Genomic DNA, 18431 nt, shown 5'->3' on the forward strand with positions numbered 1-18431 from the left:
ATGAGAGACCTTACAAAGAGAAAGATTGGTGGTCACTTGGCAGAAGAGCAATCATGTCCAAAGAAACCAACTCTAGTTAAACCACTTCCTCTAAGGGCTCCAGCTAAAGTGCTTTTAGGAACTGGCTCATCATTTCAACCATGGAATAAACCCTCCGGGAACATTATTGGCCTTGGTATTGCAGAGGCTAGCAGCAGCGGAATGGAGAACAATAAACAGAACATAGAGAACTCAAATTCTGATCATCCTGCAAAGGAGAACCCCACCAATGGTGGTGGTGCTACTACTGACGACAACACTACCAAAACTGATTGCAACACTAAACCAGAAATAATGGATAGGAAGCTCAAGCGGTAATATATATGTTATTGTTACTTACACTGCTCATAAATATAACTATGGTACGTGATTAATGTATATTACATACGTATTTGTTGGTTTTGCATCTTTTGTTCTTTTGACCGCAGAATCATTTCAAACCGACATTCTGCACAGAGATCTAGAATGAAGAAAAAAGCGTATGTGGAGGATTTGGAAAGCAAAGCAAAATCTTACAAGGTGGTTTTTCCTTATACATGCATGCGTACGTGTGTTTATTTGTGTGACTATATGCGACAAAAATATTAACATATCTAAGATACTCCGAGATTTTCCTATGCAGGAAAAGATAGCCCAACTCCATCCACAAATTGAAGCCGAACAATCTCAGCTCCACTTATTGCAAATTAATCAGCATAAATTGAAACTACATATGGCTGCTCGTGAAAAGCAAAGAATACTTCAAGAAGGTATGACATGTCTTGTCCCATTGTAAAAATTTTATGCATATCAATATTAAATAGGTGGGGTCCTATTAAAATTTTGTTAATATTTATGGAGAGATATAAATACAAAAATTTTCATGTGAGATGATACATTCACAATTCAGACGTTAACTTTTTGGATGTTAATGCCGTTTATAAGATTATAGAGTTCTGTTTTTTCAGTTGCGATTGAAAAGAACAGAGCTGAAGTGGATAGGCTGAGGGAACTCCAAAGGAAATTAATAGCTGAAGCTCAGGCCAGGATGATGAATTCGGGTGCTTCTTTGCAGCTGATATCCAATTCCAACTTAAACCCTTCAGGCTTGGGAGGGTTGGCTCACAAAAACTTCGATCAAGGTTAGAAATTTAGAACAGAAAATTATGTGGATATGACTTTTGTTAAATAAAATGGCATTTTTGGGAGCTTTATCCTGTTAGAGAGATTCAAACCAACCATGATAAGTTTCACTTCAACCCAAAACATTAAGGTATTGGATGAGGTTAAGTTAATTATTTTATATCTTTCTAACACACTCCTCACGCAAGCTTATTTTTTTATCTGCCTTGTGCTTTTTTTAATTTTCCGTGAAAGTGGAGACAGTGAGGATCAAACTCCTAAAACCTTAAGGTATTGGGTGAGGCTAAGTTAATTATTTTATATCTCTCTAACATGTCCACCATGATGCTCTGAATATTTTAAATTTCATTATTTTCGACCGTTCTTCTTAGTACTGGTTCTTAACTATAGTTTTGGTATCAAGCAGCTCTAAATGGAGTAGAAACATCAAAAAGGCAAGTTGATAATGCCCAACCACCACAAAGTCAGAGCCAAATGGGGATAGCAAAATGGGATAACAGAAGATCAATTCTCAATTTCAACTTAGTGAAGTCCGAACCGGAATCATGAATTTCTGCCATCTACATGGCATGGACAAGTAATGCGGGTTACATGCAGATGCACTGCAACAAATTGTGGTTATTTGGAATTAGGTTGTGAGGGAATCCATGTTATATTCCTCAGTAGTTTTGACTTCTAATATTCGAGTTCACTGCTAATCCTATGCGTGACGATTTATTTTTTGTTATATTTTGAATTATAGAGCTGTGAATTCGAGTTTATATTACCAATACTTTCTATGCTTTTCTTTGGCTTTATAGAGGGGCCAAGTGCCAACAAGTAGTTATTTGTGTTTTTCGTTTCAAAATATCGAAATCTAAATTATTGGCGGGGTTAGCATGTCACTGCTCTTCCTTTACGTATTAAGTATTTTCTCCTCTGATAGTAGATATCTTATGTCCTGATGCAGACATAGTACATGATAACTCAGAGAAGGATAAAACAATAATCCAGCAACACGAGAGTTGTTTTTCCCCTAGATTTAAATGGTATTTTTTATCTCTAAAATAAAGTAGTTAAAAAAAAATATTGAGTAAATATTTTTTTGGGCCTTCATCAAAAATCACGTAACTCATTTTTAAGGGATTAATATGGATTTTCTTTAAATTTTAGAGGGATCACAATTTCTAAGAATTGGAATTTTAAATTAACCATAAGTCGATTTTTTTTTCTAAGAAATTAAAATGAGTTCCGTATTTTTTGTTGAGGACAGATAAACTTGATATTTCAACTGTGTGTTTATCTCATTCATTGGTAACCTTTAAATAGGCGAACATACAATAAATGGTAACAACGTAACAGACTAAAACAAATAAATACTCTATCTAAACAGTCCTACGGTTACAAAGAATTGAATTCAAACAATATACGTTACAAAGAATTCAAACCTACGGTTACAAAGAATTCAAACAATATACGTTACATATAATCTCCAACACTCCCCCTCAAGTTGGAGTATGTAAGGATGAAATGCCCAACTTGGGAAGAAAACTAAGAAGCTCGCGTTGTCCCAAGGCTTTAGTAAACAAATCAGCAAGTTGGGAACGAGAAGACACATGAGCTGTTGTAATATGCTTGGCTAGAATATGTTCACATACAAAGTGGCAATCTAACTCAATATGCTTGGTACGCTCGTGAAACACCGGATTCGCTGCAATGTGTAAAGCAGCTTGGTTATCACAAAACAATTCCATAGGACTTGAGTGAGTGACCCTAAGAGAGGTCAGAAACGACTTGAGCCACACAATCTCTGCTGTAGCTGCAGCCATTGATCTATACTCTGCTTCTGCAGAAGAGCGAGACATCGTTACTCCAATTGTGCTGGAATGACCATCAGCAACATGGACGGTGCTCCCCCTTAAGAGGAACTTCTAAACAATGCCGGAATTATCATCGGCAAAGACAATTGTGCTGGAATGACCATCAGCAACATGGACAGTGCTCCCCCTCAAGAGGAACTTCTAAACAATGCCGGAATTATCACAGGCAAATACAATTGTGTTGGAATGACCATCAGCAACATGGACAGTGCTCCCCCTCAAGAGGAACTTCTAAACAGTGCCGGAATTATCACAAGCAAAGACAATTGTGCTGGAATGACCATCAGCAACATGGACAGTGCTCCCCCTCAAGAGGAACTTTTGAATAGTGCCGGAATTATCACAGGCAGAGACAATTGTGCTGGAATACAATTGTGCTGGAATGACCATCAGCAACATGGACAGTGCTCCCCCACAAGAGGAACTTCTAAACAGTGCCGGAATTATCATCGGCAAAGACAATTGTGCTGGAATGACCATCAGCAACATGGACAGTGCTCCCCCTCAAGAGGAACTTCTAAACAGTGCCGGAATTATCACAGGCAAAGACAATTGTGCTGGAATGACCATCAGCAACATGGACAGTGCCTGATATTGGCTATGTTGCTTGATATTGCTTGATATTGGCTAAACAGATTTCAGTTGATACTGTCTTGGAAAGTTTTGCACTGCATACCTTTCCTCTAGGTCATTCCATAAGTCCTTGACGTCATCAAAGCACTTGATGAATGGTTGAAGTTTTGCATCAATGGTGTTGTGAATCCAACCATTGAGCATCGAATTGCACATCTCCCAGGCGCGCCACTCTTCGGCATCATCCTCTCCTGGTTTCTTGACTGAACCGGTCACAAAACCCAATTTGTTTTTCGCCTTCAATGCGTTTTTCATGAGCTTGGCCCAGTTGTCATAGTTGGCCTCACCACGCAGCATGACAGTCGTTAACAAGAGACCTGGACTGTCGGATCCAGCCAAGTAAAATGGCGAACTAGGATCAGTTGTTTTGGACTTGCTGCCACCACCTGGTGCCATGTTAAATGAACCAGCTTTCGCACTGAAAGGGAATGCGGAAACGTGTATACTAGGATTGCTCTGATACCAAGATAAACTTGATATTTCAACTGTGTGTTTATCTCATTCATTGGTAGCCTTTAAATAGGCGAACATACAATAAATGGTAACAACGTAACAGACTAAAACAAATAAATACTCTATCTAAACAGTCCTACGGTTACAAAGAATTGAATTCAAACAATATACGTTACAAAGAATTCAAACCTACGGTTACAAAGAATTCAAACAATATACGTTACATATAATCTCCAACAAGGACCCACAATGATATTTACTCAAAGAAATTCTACCATTTTTTGGTTTTGTATCTTTTCGGTTTCAAAGTTTATAAAAAAAGATTAGCCAAGACCCATGTTATCCTTTCAATTTCTTTTGTTCATTCAACACATTATCCCATTATTCCTGTTCTTACCATCTCACTCTTCTTGGGTTTGCGGTTTCAGATCTCGCAACGTAACAAGTTTCTTTCTCAAACTTCTAACATTCTCTCTCAATTATGTTTGAGCTTGGTAACAAGTGATATTTCCTTCTTTCTTTATGAATAAATTATCTTTTGGATTCTCAACAAATATTATGGGACCCATTTTAATTTCTTAGAAAAAAAAATTTGATTTGTGGTCCTCTAAAATTCAAAATAGATCCAGTTAGTTAAAATTGTGATCCCTCTAAAATGCAAAGATGACTCACGTTAGTCCCTTAAAATGACTAACATGAATCTATTTTGAATTTTATAGGGAGTACAAGTTGACTTTTTTTTCTAAGGTATTAAATTGGGCCCACGATATTTGTTTAAGATCCAAAAGGTACTTTACTCTTTATTTATTTATTAAGTGTTTTAGAGATATAATATAAAACCAATGATAGGTCTTCACTTAAAACTTTAAACTTTTGAGTTGAAATAGTTCTTTACATGAAACTAAAGCCTTTATGGCTAAGTGATCACAACTCTTTTCCTCACCGCCCATATTCTATTAATAATTATAAGCCTTTTTTTCATTGTTCAATTGATTTTTTTGTGGTTTTCCAAAAATTCGTGGTGGTTGTACAACATATATGATTTCGTTGAAAGGGGTACCTCCTAGAAGAGATGAAGACTCTATGTCCAACATATAGTCAATGATTTCGCCCTTTAACCAATCCGGCATGCATGATTGACTAAGTCCAACACAGTCAAATAACATTTTATGTAAATAAAATCATGATTTTCAAATATTAATATATATGTAATAAGAAATTAAAATAAAGGATTAAATTACACATAATCCTAAAATAAAGAAATTGAAAAGAAAATCCATCATTTTTTGGTTTCGAAGCTTATAAAAGCCCGTGAAAGATTAGTCGAGGCTCACATTACCCTTCCAATTTCTTATGTTCATTCTACACATTACCCTGGTATTCCCGTTCTTCCTTTCTCTTCTAGGGCTTGTTGCCCAACTTAACAAAGTTCGTCCTCAAAATTTTAACATTCTCTCTCAATCATGTTTGTGCTTGCTAACAAGTGTTATTCCATTTTTTTCCTTTCTTTTATTTTTTCATTGGATTAGAGAGATATAATATAAAACCAATTATGAGTCTTTACTTAAGTATTCACTTTTGAGTTAAATGATTTTTTACATGGAACTAGAGCCTTTGTGACTAAGTGACACAAGTTCGATCCTCATTGTCCATATTCTATTAATAAATAATTAATATTGTAGAATTTGTTAGCATTAAATAGATATAATATAAAACAATTGATGGGTCTTCACTTAAAATCTTAAACTTTTGAATTGAAATGATTTTTTACATGGAACTGAACAAATGACATTTTTTGTAAATAAAATCATAATTTTTCAATATTAATACAAATGAAATAAAACCTGAAAATAAAGGATTAAATTACAAATAATCATAAAATAAAGAAGTTGAAAAGAAATTCTACCATTTTTAGTTTCGAAGCCTATAAAAGCCCATGAAAATTACCCAAAACCCACATTACCCTTTTAATTTCTTTTATTCATTCTACACATTACCCCAGTATCCCTGTTCTTTCATTTTTCTCTTTCTTCTTAGACTTGCTTCTTCAGATCTCGTAGCTTAACAAAGTTCTTCCTTAAAACTTTAGCAGTCTCTCTTAATCATGTTTGTGCTTGCTAACAAGTGGCATTCCCTTCTTCTTTTTCTTTCCTATTTTTATTGTGTTAGAGAGATATAATATAAAATAATTAATGTGTCTTCACTTAAAAGCTTAAACTTTTGAGTCGAAATGATTTTTTACATATTAATATTGTGGAATTTGTTAGCATTAGAGATATATAATATAAAACTATTGATGAGTCTTCACTTAAAAGCTTAAATTTTTGAATTAAAATGGTTCTTTATAGGAACTAAAGTCTTTGTAACTACGTGATCAAAAGTTTGATCCCCACCACCCATATTCTATTAATAATTAATTAATATTATGAAATTTGTTAGCATTAGAGAGATATAATATAAAATAATTTATGAGCCTTTTTTCATTGTTCGTTCGTTGTGGCTTTCCAAAAATTTGAGATTGTTGTACAACATTAGTGATTTCTTTGACTATGGGTATCTCCTTAGACAAGATGAGGATTCGATGTCCAACATGGTCAACAATTTTTGACACTGACCAATCCGACAGGTATAATTGACCGAATCCGACACAATCAAATGACATTTTTTGTAAATAAAATCATAATTTTTTAAATATTAATATACATGTAATAAAAAATTAAAATAAAGGATTAAATCACACATAATTCAAAAATAAAGAAGTTAGAAAAGAAATTCCACCATTTTTTTGGTTTTGAAGCCTATAAAAGCCTATGAAAGATTAGTCATGACCCACATTACCCTTCCAATTTCTTTTGTTCATTCTACACAATACCCATGTTTTTCCCCTCTTTCTCTTCTTTGTCTTGTTGCTTCATATCTCGTAGCTCAACAAGTTCTTATGCAAAACTTTAACATTCCTCCTCAATCATGTTTGTGTTTGCTAACAAGTGGTATTCCCTTCTTTCTTTTCTTTTCTTTTCTTTTTTCATGAAATATTAGAGAGATATAATATAAAACTATTAATAGGTCTTCATTTAAAATCTTAAACTTTTGGGTTGAAATGGTTCTTTACATGGAACTAAAGTCTTTGTGACTAAGTAATCATAAGTTCACGTCAATCCCATTCTATTAATAAATTATTAATATTGTGGAATTTGTTAACATTAGAAAGATATAATATAAAACAATTGATGAAACTCCACTTAAAAGCTTAAGCTTTTAAGTTAAAATAGTTCCTTACATTATGCAACTCTGTTTTTTTGTTTAATAGATTTCTTTGTGGTTTTCCAAAAAATTATGGCTTGTGTACAACGTATGTGATTTCTTTGACTAGGGGCATCTCCTTAGAAGTCATCTTCTCTACGTTGTACAATGTGTATCACTACTAGAAAAATGAATGCAAATCATATTTGGCCATTTATTTGTTGCAATGTTATTAAATCTGAACATGTCATCGACTCGGTTGGGATATCAGGTTAATGGGTTACCCATTAGTTAAAGTGCTTAAATAGAATTCATTAAACATATACAATAAATATATAAAATAAAGTTATATTACAACGTAATTTGGCTCAGCAGTTAGCATATGTTCTTGAACATGCGGTTGTTGTACTTACGACAAGTATACCGGTCAAACAAGTAATAAAATGATGAGTAGAATATCGTTCCTATGAGGATTAGTGTTTCAAGCACTAGTTCACTATTTTTACTTAAGTTGGACAAATCAAAGTTGGTTTGGGAAGAATAATTTCTAATTAAGGGAAAGTCAATTTAAGTATAACAATTAAAAGAATAAGTACCAAGCAACAATTAAATGCAGGAAAGGGATTCAAACAATTAAAGATGAGTTGAAATTCAAGAATGGAAAACGTAATTAGGTATACTTCACCTCCAATCCCCCTTAAGTGATTTAACTCAATTCCATAATTTATATCTCTATTATTCCAAACAATTGATCATCGAAGTGATAATTGGTTAAATCCCTAATCTCTTAGTTATTAAACCATTTAACCTAATTAGAATCCTAATGTCCTAGAAATTCCTTTTAGACTAAGTCTTACGCGCGATGAATTTCACAAGTTTGCAAATCTTACAAATCTATGTCTAGAACATTGCAAGAATTGGTGTTTATCCCTGTCTAGTTTAAGATCTCAATATGTCTATTAAGAACCCTAACTTTCTTTATTCCTATACGGTTGATCAGATCATACAAGAATTTGAACAAGTAATTCAAGATAAACACATAACAATTTGAGACAGATTTTATTTAAAGAAAGATAAACTGAAATAAGGATTCCCGTTGGATCCATATCCCTAAATACAAAGGAAATTAGCCAGACATAGCTGGCTTAAACAAAACAAGAAAAGAAAAAAATATAAGAAGTCAAAGATTGAGTGTTGGTTGATCTCCACGATAACTTTTAGATCTTCCTTCCACCCTCTTTCGCGATCTCCAAGCTCTCCGTTCTCTGATCTCTGGTTCTCCAATGCTTGCTTGAATAATCCTATTGTTTCCCAAAATTGTTCTTTTATAATGTCGAGCAAAAGATATCTTTTACAATCCCCTCAAATCTTCCAGCATATCTTCGTCAGAAAGGTTTATCATGGAACTAGTAGTGCAAGCATCTTAGTAACCTTGGCGCTAGTGGAACAGACAAGCTAGTAACTTTGGCACTTTTGGCGCCAATCTTGGTGCTAGTGGCGCTTGCATTACGCTTCTGACGCGAAGAATCTCAATGGAGTTAGCACTGTTAGTGCCAATATGGGGCTACAGGAGCGGCCAAACCAAAGGCAACCCGGGTGCTAACAAAGGAGGGGAGTAGCGTCTCCTGCTGTAACAGCCCGTTGTACATCGGTATTGTTAACATTAATTATGATATTAAGCGCAGTTAAAATCACAGCAATTCATTTATAAAAAATGCGAGTAAACTTTTTCCGTTTATTACGCGAGCATTTAAAACAATAAAAAACGTAATAAATACGTAACTGTAAACTCTTTGCGAAATAATTATTTAAACTACTTTTATATCATATATTACCTCTCTTAAGTGTCTAAGGGGTTCTCATAAACCCACTTAGCTAAAATCTCACTTTTACGTTTTCTACCTATTCGAACATAGTTCAGTCTTTTATTTTATGCGGACAAACCGCATTCTACAAGCCTATCATCTTTTAGTATATTATTCTAGACTTAATTTCCTTTCTAGGAAGCTATCACATGAGTCATAAAGTTCTCGTTTGCTACGTCCCTATCAGACTTCTTTGGAGGGAGATATGCTCTCCCAAAGTTCGCCTAAATTCTGCCAATTTCTAGAAAATTCGCCAGAGTTTCCTTTGTTTTTCCAATAAATCCCAAATTTACAAAAGTGCTCTCTAACCTCAAATTGTACCTAATAATCATTGGGTGGCACACAAGGACCAGCAATACCTTGGTGCTCTTACAACCCTTCAGAGTTTATATCCAATTTACTCAATATACATAATTCATATTTACTTTCTCAATTTAACTTATTTCAATCACAAGATCCCATTTGCATGCATTCTTTGAATCATAAAGCATCATTCACATCCTAGAATAGTCCTATTGCCCTTTCATCATATTACATACTTCATTTTTACATCAATTCTCCATACTTCAATTTACAACTTCAAATAGACATATTACAATCTTCCTTCAAGTATACAAAACAAATGCTCCAAAATAAAACATAATGATCAAAGACTAAACTTGGACAAAATACATCATGAACAAAATGATAACAATAATCCTAATCATATGCATTGTTCATGACCTAAGTCTAGCCTAGGCCCAATGGCCCCATAGTGCAAAACAATCATATGACCAAATCATCCTACGAGCTTCTTGCCCGCCGCTCCCACGCCACTGGCACCACCTGAAATAAAATCCCCAAAGCGGGACGAGATATATGAATATATCTCAGTAACCCAGAGGTTCTGGAGAATACTCTGCCTAATGGTTCACTTCAATGCATATAAATAATATGACATAACATCTGAAAACGGAATAAAGCAAGGGATTTATAGAAATAGGGGAGCATAAGGATACAAAATACAACGAAGCTGGATTGAGCAATGCCAAAACCACGCAACGCCCAGCCTATTGGCTCGGAATATAAGCCTACGAGTTTCAAACCAAGGCGTATTCCCAGAACATCAACCAAGGCGTGTTCCCAGAACATCAACCACAGCACCCTCCATCTATATCCACCCGAGACTTCCTAGTGTGCTCCTATCCGGATCACACACCACGACCCCAGGTCAACTAGAACTCCCTCACGGAGACCTATCCAGTGGAAGTCCGTAACGCCCGAAGGCAAACAGTCTACTGGCCAGAGACACGGTACTTCCTATGTACCACAACACATACAATATGCATGAGCATGTTATCCTATATCATTTACATACACTTCCTACCATTACCCTCAACGGGCATGGTTAAACACACAAGGGGATCAAACCCCAGTACCAAGAGATTACCTGAATAATCCTCCTCTACAGCTCAATGCAATATATTTCCCGAGCTAGGTACACAACATAAATGCCTACACATAGGACATTCCCAATAAATTTCCATCCATTTAACACATGCTATATATCAAACACATAAGCATGGTTCCAAATACTTACCACAATCCCTTTTGGTTCGGGACTAAGGGCAACTCACCGAGCTCACGGTTCAGGGTTCAAATCCGCGTAAGGCAACCTACAATGACCATATATGGTGAATTCACCAAATTCATAAAACATCAAAATCCTCCCCTACACCATGGTAGGTTCGGCCATTGTAGCGTAAAAATACAATTTATTTTTCTTTATTTTCTTTTCATTTTTCTTAAGCATCCTAAGGCTACCACAATGTCATTTTAGGTGCCAAATTGCATCCTACATCATCACAACCTCATTTTGTCATTAATTTCACTCTAGGTCCAATTACACCTCATACACAATCCAATTATTTTTCCTTAACTTCCAATGCATTCACTCAACATACAACCCATTCAAATACCATTTAATCACACAACACATCAACCAAATAATTTTACAACATCAAATTCCCTATTATCCTATATATGGCTGAATTCCCCCTTGCCTCCCACCAAGGGATATTCAATCCTATTTAGCAATGCAATGCATCATAACATTCTAATATTAAATCATATAAACATCCAACAACTCAATTACACAATCCTATAACAATTCAAAATCACAAAGTGTTGGATTTCTCATCAAAATTTCCTAAGTTATGAACATATTTCTTCAATAATTTTTATGGTTTCTATCACTCTAAAATATCATTCTAAGCTACTTTTATCTAATACACAATTTCATTTTGAGCTCTCTAACTCCATAAATCAAGCATACAAGCCCTAGGTTTTCATGAAATTAAATTCATCAATCAATCCATGAAAGGTGTTGAAACTTACCCATAATCAAGTCACAAGGCTCCTCCTCATAATCCCCAAGCAATGGCTTGAGCAATCAACTCCAAAATCACAAAAAACCCTTGAATTTTGTGGCTGATTTCTACTCTTTTCTAACAATTGAGAGGGTTTCAAGCCTAATGGATGGTATGGTTGAGTCTGGATCGTCGTTTACTTGAAGATTGGTGACCACCTTTTCTCAATTTGGTGGCTAAATCACCTTGCATCAAACCAAGCTATCCCCCCCCCTTTTCCATGGTGAAACCTGCGGCCCTTAGAGAGAGAAAAAGAAAGGAAAGTGGTGATGAATAGTCATACACATGTGGCTTAAGTGGTTTAAGTGAGGTGGGCCCCATCGCCACCTCACGCGATTTCAAAATAATTCAAAACTCTCTCCAATTCCACTAAACGTCCATAATTTCATAACCTATTTAGAAACTCTAATTTTTAACATTAACCATTGTCCTTTAATTACCCTTTATCAGATGAATCTAGATTTTTCCGGTCGTTCGGAGAAATTGAAGTTTTAAGCTGTAATGCGCGTCATAGGCACGCTTCCCCAAACTTACTAATTTCCGTCAAATTTTATCAGAATCATATTTCCTAGTCCTATACACTATTTATAACTTATATCCAAACCTAGAGCTCAAAATTCAATCGGCACGCTTTACGGTGCAACTGTACTACGACATTTTTACCCGGTAAAAATACTATGCACCAAATTTTCAGAAACTTGTCTAGCCACTCAATTTTTCGTTCTGAATCAATTTCCAGGGTTATTTTCATCATTTGAGACCTCTTACTCAATTTTACCTCCCTAGGGTTGCGTGTTTGGTTAATTACCGTTTTACCTTTCCTTTGTATTTTGACCTAATTTTCAAGATTTTCACTAATCTTTCCCTTTAATCCATGTTAATATATTAATATATAATTAGAAATGTGAGGTGTTATACCTGCCTTGCTTCCAGCTGGAGGGGTACATGAATGAATCGAATCAACACCTGACTGAGAGGGATCCAGAAGCTATATAGGTATGTGATTGTATAGTGGAGGATGGCTTAAAGAAATTAATATATACTACCTATACTAACAAGATGCTTCTACTTTTTGATAGCCTATAACTTAAGAACTCCATAGTTAAGCATGCATGACTTGGAGCAATTCTGGGACGGGTGACCTCGTGGGAAGTTTTCGCATGAAGTGTGTAAGTGGAGAAAAAGCACACTGGAAAGTCTCGTGTTGGTTTGTGAGGACAGTCACAGTTTCCTGCAAGTAACCTGGCGTATACAAGTGGCATCAGAGCAGGGTCTCTCTCCCAGTACGGTGTGTGATTCGAGAACGAACCAAGGCGAAAGCTAGTGGGCATGTAACGACCCGGGTGCTAACAAGGGCGGGAGTAGCGTCTCCTAGCAAGCTTCTAGCTAGAGGGGTACATGAATAAATTGAATCAACATCTGAACCAGAGGGATCCAAAAGCTGTACAGGTATGGGACTATACAGTGGAGGATGACTTAAAGGAATTAATATGTACTACCTATACTAACAAGATGCATCTACTTTTCGGTAACCCATATTCAATCCTCACATGCCACCTTTGGGAGGAGGGGCTTAAATATTTTCATCTCTGACCACCATGCACTTCGGATTAGTGTAATAGGTAGCTCAAAAAGTCAAAGCTTGAGGGGATACCGGGGGGAGCCAACTCTCTTCAAAGAGGTAATTAGGGTTGGATAACTCCAAAAAAAAATAAAAATTAAGAACTCCATAGTTAAGCGTGCTTGACGTAGAATAATTCTATGATGAGTGACATCTTGGGAAGTTTTCTCAAGAAGTGTGTGAGTGAGGATAAAGCACGCTGAATAGTCTCGTATTGGTTTGTGGGGACAGTCACAGTTTCCTGCAAGTAGCCGGGCATTACAGATGGCGCCTTGCGCTCTTAGCGCCAGCTTTCTTGACAACTTCTCTTTCCTTTCCTTGCGTCTTCCTAAGCTCTCCAATTTGACCTTCCTTCAATGGACCAAAATCCCTATTAAAACACAATAATTATCATGAAAATACTCATGACAATGAAATAACACTTTAATCACAATTCTCATATCTTTTGATTATATTTAGATCAATTACATACTCAATTTAACCTTTAGTAATAGCAAGTTGAAAGCTCATAAGCGGTGAATAAAAAATTGATACTTTTTGTAGTTAATGTTGTTAAACATTTTGGCTACTCTTGTGCAATACAAAGTTTATCCCGTACAGTGAAGAGTGAAGCATATGTTTAATTTAAGCAACATTTATGTCATGCTAGCCCTTTTCATTATTGGTGTAGACTTTAGCCTATTCTTTACTCAATTGGTTGACTCTGAACATTTCCTATTTGAACTCAACTCCTCCCCCCCAAAAAAAAATAAAATTAATTCGTAGAGTTGAACGGGTTAATTATATAAATTAAACAAATTTAGTCATAAATAAATAATTCGATATAATTAGAAATCACACCAAATTGACTTTTTAAATTTTGCATTCTTTTGACTAAAACGAAATTTATTATATTTTGGATCAGGAGTTGATCCAATCATGTCTTCATCAACTTGGCCAGATATTTTGCTTTCAAACACAAAACTAGAGTTGCATTATTGCTCTCTCTTTTTTTGTTAATTTTATAATCAATCCTTGTTGGAGACTGAAATACAAGTAGTGACTCATCAGCAGAAATTTAAAATATTTTTACTAAGTAGGGCAACCCTGGCCGAGTGCTGCATAAGTACATGATCTTAATCTTTCAATTCAAGATTATGCCCGTGATTATTTAACTTTTTTTATCATAACTAATAATAATCGGTGATTTTTATAGACTATCCATACACGATTTGTTTAGTTACATGTTAAAATCCTTCCCTTTAATCTTCTCATTCTGCACATATTAATTAAACAAAAGATATTATGTCTATTTTTTTATGCCTACTTTACATACTCTTTTTCAATATTATTAAATCAAAATATTGCATAAAATAAGATAAACATAATATCTTAGGGTTTTATAAGAGTTATGTTGTAGGAAAAGTAATTGTGTAATGTTACAGAGGTTCGTTTTGCGTGCCGTAATTTCTTTTTTTTTTTCTTTTTTTCTTCAAAAAATATGAGCCCCACAAAATGTTGTGTGTGTAGAAAAATTTGTTGTGTCATATTAAATGATAAATGCAAACTCCAATATTTTATCCCTATAAATTATGGCAAAAATTAATGTACAACCAATTGGAGGATTAACCTAGAAATACCGCAAATAAAGACTTGTGCTAGGAACCGCATGTCTTTTGTCATATCACAGCTGAGTATTATGAATATCAAGTATCCACATTTGAATAGACTTCAGGAGTTGTTCTCTAAAAGCTTGGATAACAATTCATTTGTTACATTTTTTGAAATTATTTATGGAAATGATAGGATATTTTTATACCGATATAAAAAATTAGAAGTCTTATACTCAATCTTAATCATTGATCCACTTGTATCCAATGACTCACATTATTAAAAAATTAGAGTCCTTAGATATAAGTAAAATCAACAAACAAAATTAAAAATATAATTTATACGAATGTAAAATGATGTGACTTTTTATGAAAAAATTATTTAGTAGACTGTGATGTTTCGAACCCGTCATTAGTTCCAACAGTTTCAATTGTCATGTGCCATATATGGATAGGGACCGTTACAAAAAATATGGATTCAAGACTTGTTATTTTTTACAGAAAGTCCCTATCTATGTGACACATACCAAAACAATCTATGGTAGAATATTTATATGATATCTTCTCAGATTTTGTGCGTGTGATACACATTCCCTATATTTCTCCCAGCAAAATTTATTATTCAAAAAAATATAGGTTTTATAAGAGCTATGTTGTAAAAAAAGTGATTGTGTTATGTTATAAATATTCGTTTTCCACCCAATAGGTGCAGCTCAGTTGGTAACTTGGTGCTGAGTTAGTGGGGTTGGATATGTGTTCGATTCCCGCTGAATGCATTCTTGGGGAGGGGGCTGAACCTTTAGCCATCACTGTTCTCCCGCACTCCGGATTAGTCCCATAGCCGGCTCAAAGAGTCGAAGCTCGTGGGGATACCGGAGGGAGCCAACTCGTCTCAAAGAGATAATTAGGGTTGGGTAACTCCAAAAAAAAAAAAAATATTCGTTTTCCATGCCTTAATTTTTTTTTTTTTGCTTCAAAAAATGCAGGCCCCACAAAATATTATCTATGTAGAAAATTTTTGTGTGTCATATTAGATGATAAATGCAAACCTCAAAATATATATATATATATATATATATATATGCAATTGGATTCCTTGTGTGCAAACAGATTTATATCCGTGTGACACGTAACAAATTGAACTGATGACGAATTATGAAACGAGGCATTCCGATAAAATTTCTAAGCCGTGGCATTTTGGTTCTTTGTACCTCTAAAAACTAGTTTGAGTAATTTCACATTGGGTTATAAGTAGGAAAATGATTATCACATATTATAAAAATAAAATTATAAATGGGACTCACATGTAAGAGGAGAGCGAAAAAATAAATGTGGAACTCACTTTCACTTTGTGTGTGTAGAAAACTTATTTGTCTTATGCAACATAAAATAAATATAACCATTTCACAAAAGTTGGATGAGTTTGCATGGTGGGACAGCACAATAGAAAGCTAACAAGCATCGGACACGCTCCTTTTTTTAAAATTTACGTGTCGGACACGTTTGGACACGCGTCTGACACGCGGTCAATATTTGGGGATACGTGATCAACTCTTCGAGACGTTTTTTCGACACGCAGTCAACTTTTTTCGACACGCGATCAACTCTCGGACACGTTCGGACACATTTTTTTTTTAATCTTAATTTTATTAAATATAAAAGAGATAATTTATCAATTAATTTTTTTCTGTTATGAAATTTGACATGAAAAATTAACAAAGTACGAAAAATTATTTATATTTATATTTATGTTATGAAATTTAAATATTTAATTGGTTATATGACTTATTATGAATTCTTATATGTATTAAATATAAACATTAAATATAAATTATATTATATATATTAAAAAATTTATTTAATATCAAAACGTGTATCAACGTGTCAAAATATAATATTTTTTAGAATTAACGTATCGACATGTCGTGTCTCATATTCGTGTTCGTGCGTCGTGGATAGAAAGAATATGCATCAGCGGTGTCACTACTCACATGGTGATTGTAGGCACGTGATTCTTCTTCCTTTCATTTTGCTATGTTCAAGTTTGCTTTGTTCCTTTGACCTGAACTCCAACTAGTGTTGATAGCAGATATTATTCTTTTGTATGTATATCCAATTACTGAGACATTCTTTTATATGGTTCATGTTATGAGTTCAAAGAGATTATATATAGAGGTTGCAAGATCTAATGTCTTTCTGTCACATCAATAATTAGGTTCATGACCACCAGTCATTGACTTCTTGGTTGAGATATGTTTTTAGCACTTTATTTAGACGTGGGCAAATTTACTTATTGTGGAGACGCGGTGGACTCTATTTTATCAGTTATAGAAGATATGTTATCTTATGTTATAGATATAATAATGTGATAAGTTTCACTATTTATTTAAAAAAATAAGAGTCACAAAAATTGATTAATGTGTAGAAAGTTATATTACTCTCATGTAATATGAGAGTAATATAACCCTATTTATTTTATTTTATTTAGCTTGATTGGACCATTTATTTACAATAAAATACAATGAAATATTATAAACACATTTTTTGAATTCTGTTCTGGATACTACTCACTTTAGGTTCACCAATTGGGTCCAATCTCTTAAAGCCCAGATCTAGAGCCTTCTAGAGGGCATCCATGACAAGTTATAGAGGCTCACCACTGGGATATTCTTCTTCCTTGCATAGCTGCCCCTGTACACTAACAGTGGGCAACATATTTTGTCTCAGGACAAGACATGGCTTGATGGGACAGCTCATGAGACTGACCAACGGTCTCTCCCATGCTAGAGAGGACTCTCCTATCTAAATACCCCCCTTACATATGGAGGGGGATCTATCTCTTCTACCCCTCTCCTATGTTGTTACTCTGCCTCTCGGCAGAGCCATTCAAGCCTCACACACACTCTCCCTTATGCATTATGAGAAGCTTCACTAATGTCTTGGTCTCTACCATTGCCACTGTGGACACCCTCTATATCAACATACTTCACCCTCTATGGGATACATCTATGTACCACCAACAGTACAAATTCTTTTATTAATACTTTTTGAAGAAGGCTATACTTACAACCTATTTTCGTTTGCAACATTTTACAACCATATCTTAAGTTATTATTTTTGTAAATCAAACTTATTAATTAATTATTAATTCACAATAAATGATAACCGTTAATTGACGGAAATCCATGGTTAAGATATGATTATAAAAGGTTGTAAACGAAAATAGTTTATACGTATAACATTTCTCATACTTTGTTAGTAAAGAAAAAATTATACTAATACAAAAAGTGAGTTTATCAAAGGAAATGGCATTCCCCAAAAATAAAAAAGGGCCATTTATGATTTATTTAAAAGAATCTGGAGATATCTTTATTCGACTTTTCATCATTTTATCATCGTAGTATAGCTTTGAAGACTATCTCCTTGTTGAAATAGCATATATATTGAGTTATATCACCAGAATAAAGATGAGATTAACCCTCTATCAAAAGAAATTGTTTTTTCTCTAACTTCTAAATATTTTCAAAAATTTATATTATCCAAAAATCAAACCCCGAGCGATACAAACCTCTAGATGCTCCAACTAGCCCGTTGAGCCT

At 34.6% G+C, this 18431-nt stretch overlaps 1 protein-coding gene across 1 annotated transcript; it reads left to right on the plus strand.

Moving 5' to 3' along the window:
* LOC133292720 (transcription factor TGA7-like) lies at nt 1-1710 on the plus strand. The gene is made up of 5 exons (XM_061491154.1): nt 1-353; nt 468-558; nt 662-788; nt 987-1160; nt 1568-1710. Exons 1-5 carry the CDS (start codon nt 1-3, stop codon nt 1708-1710), a joined length of 888 nt encoding a protein of 295 aa, XP_061347138.1.
* The last annotated feature ends 16721 nt before the right edge of the window (nt 1711-18431 follow it).

This window comes from Gastrolobium bilobum, unplaced genomic scaffold (genome assembly GCF_033153095.1).
Source record: "Gastrolobium bilobum isolate Gb01-03AN ecotype WA unplaced genomic scaffold, APGP_CSIRO_Gbil_v1 utg6105, whole genome shotgun sequence".
Taxonomy (NCBI): Eukaryota; Viridiplantae; Streptophyta; class Magnoliopsida; order Fabales; family Fabaceae; genus Gastrolobium; species Gastrolobium bilobum.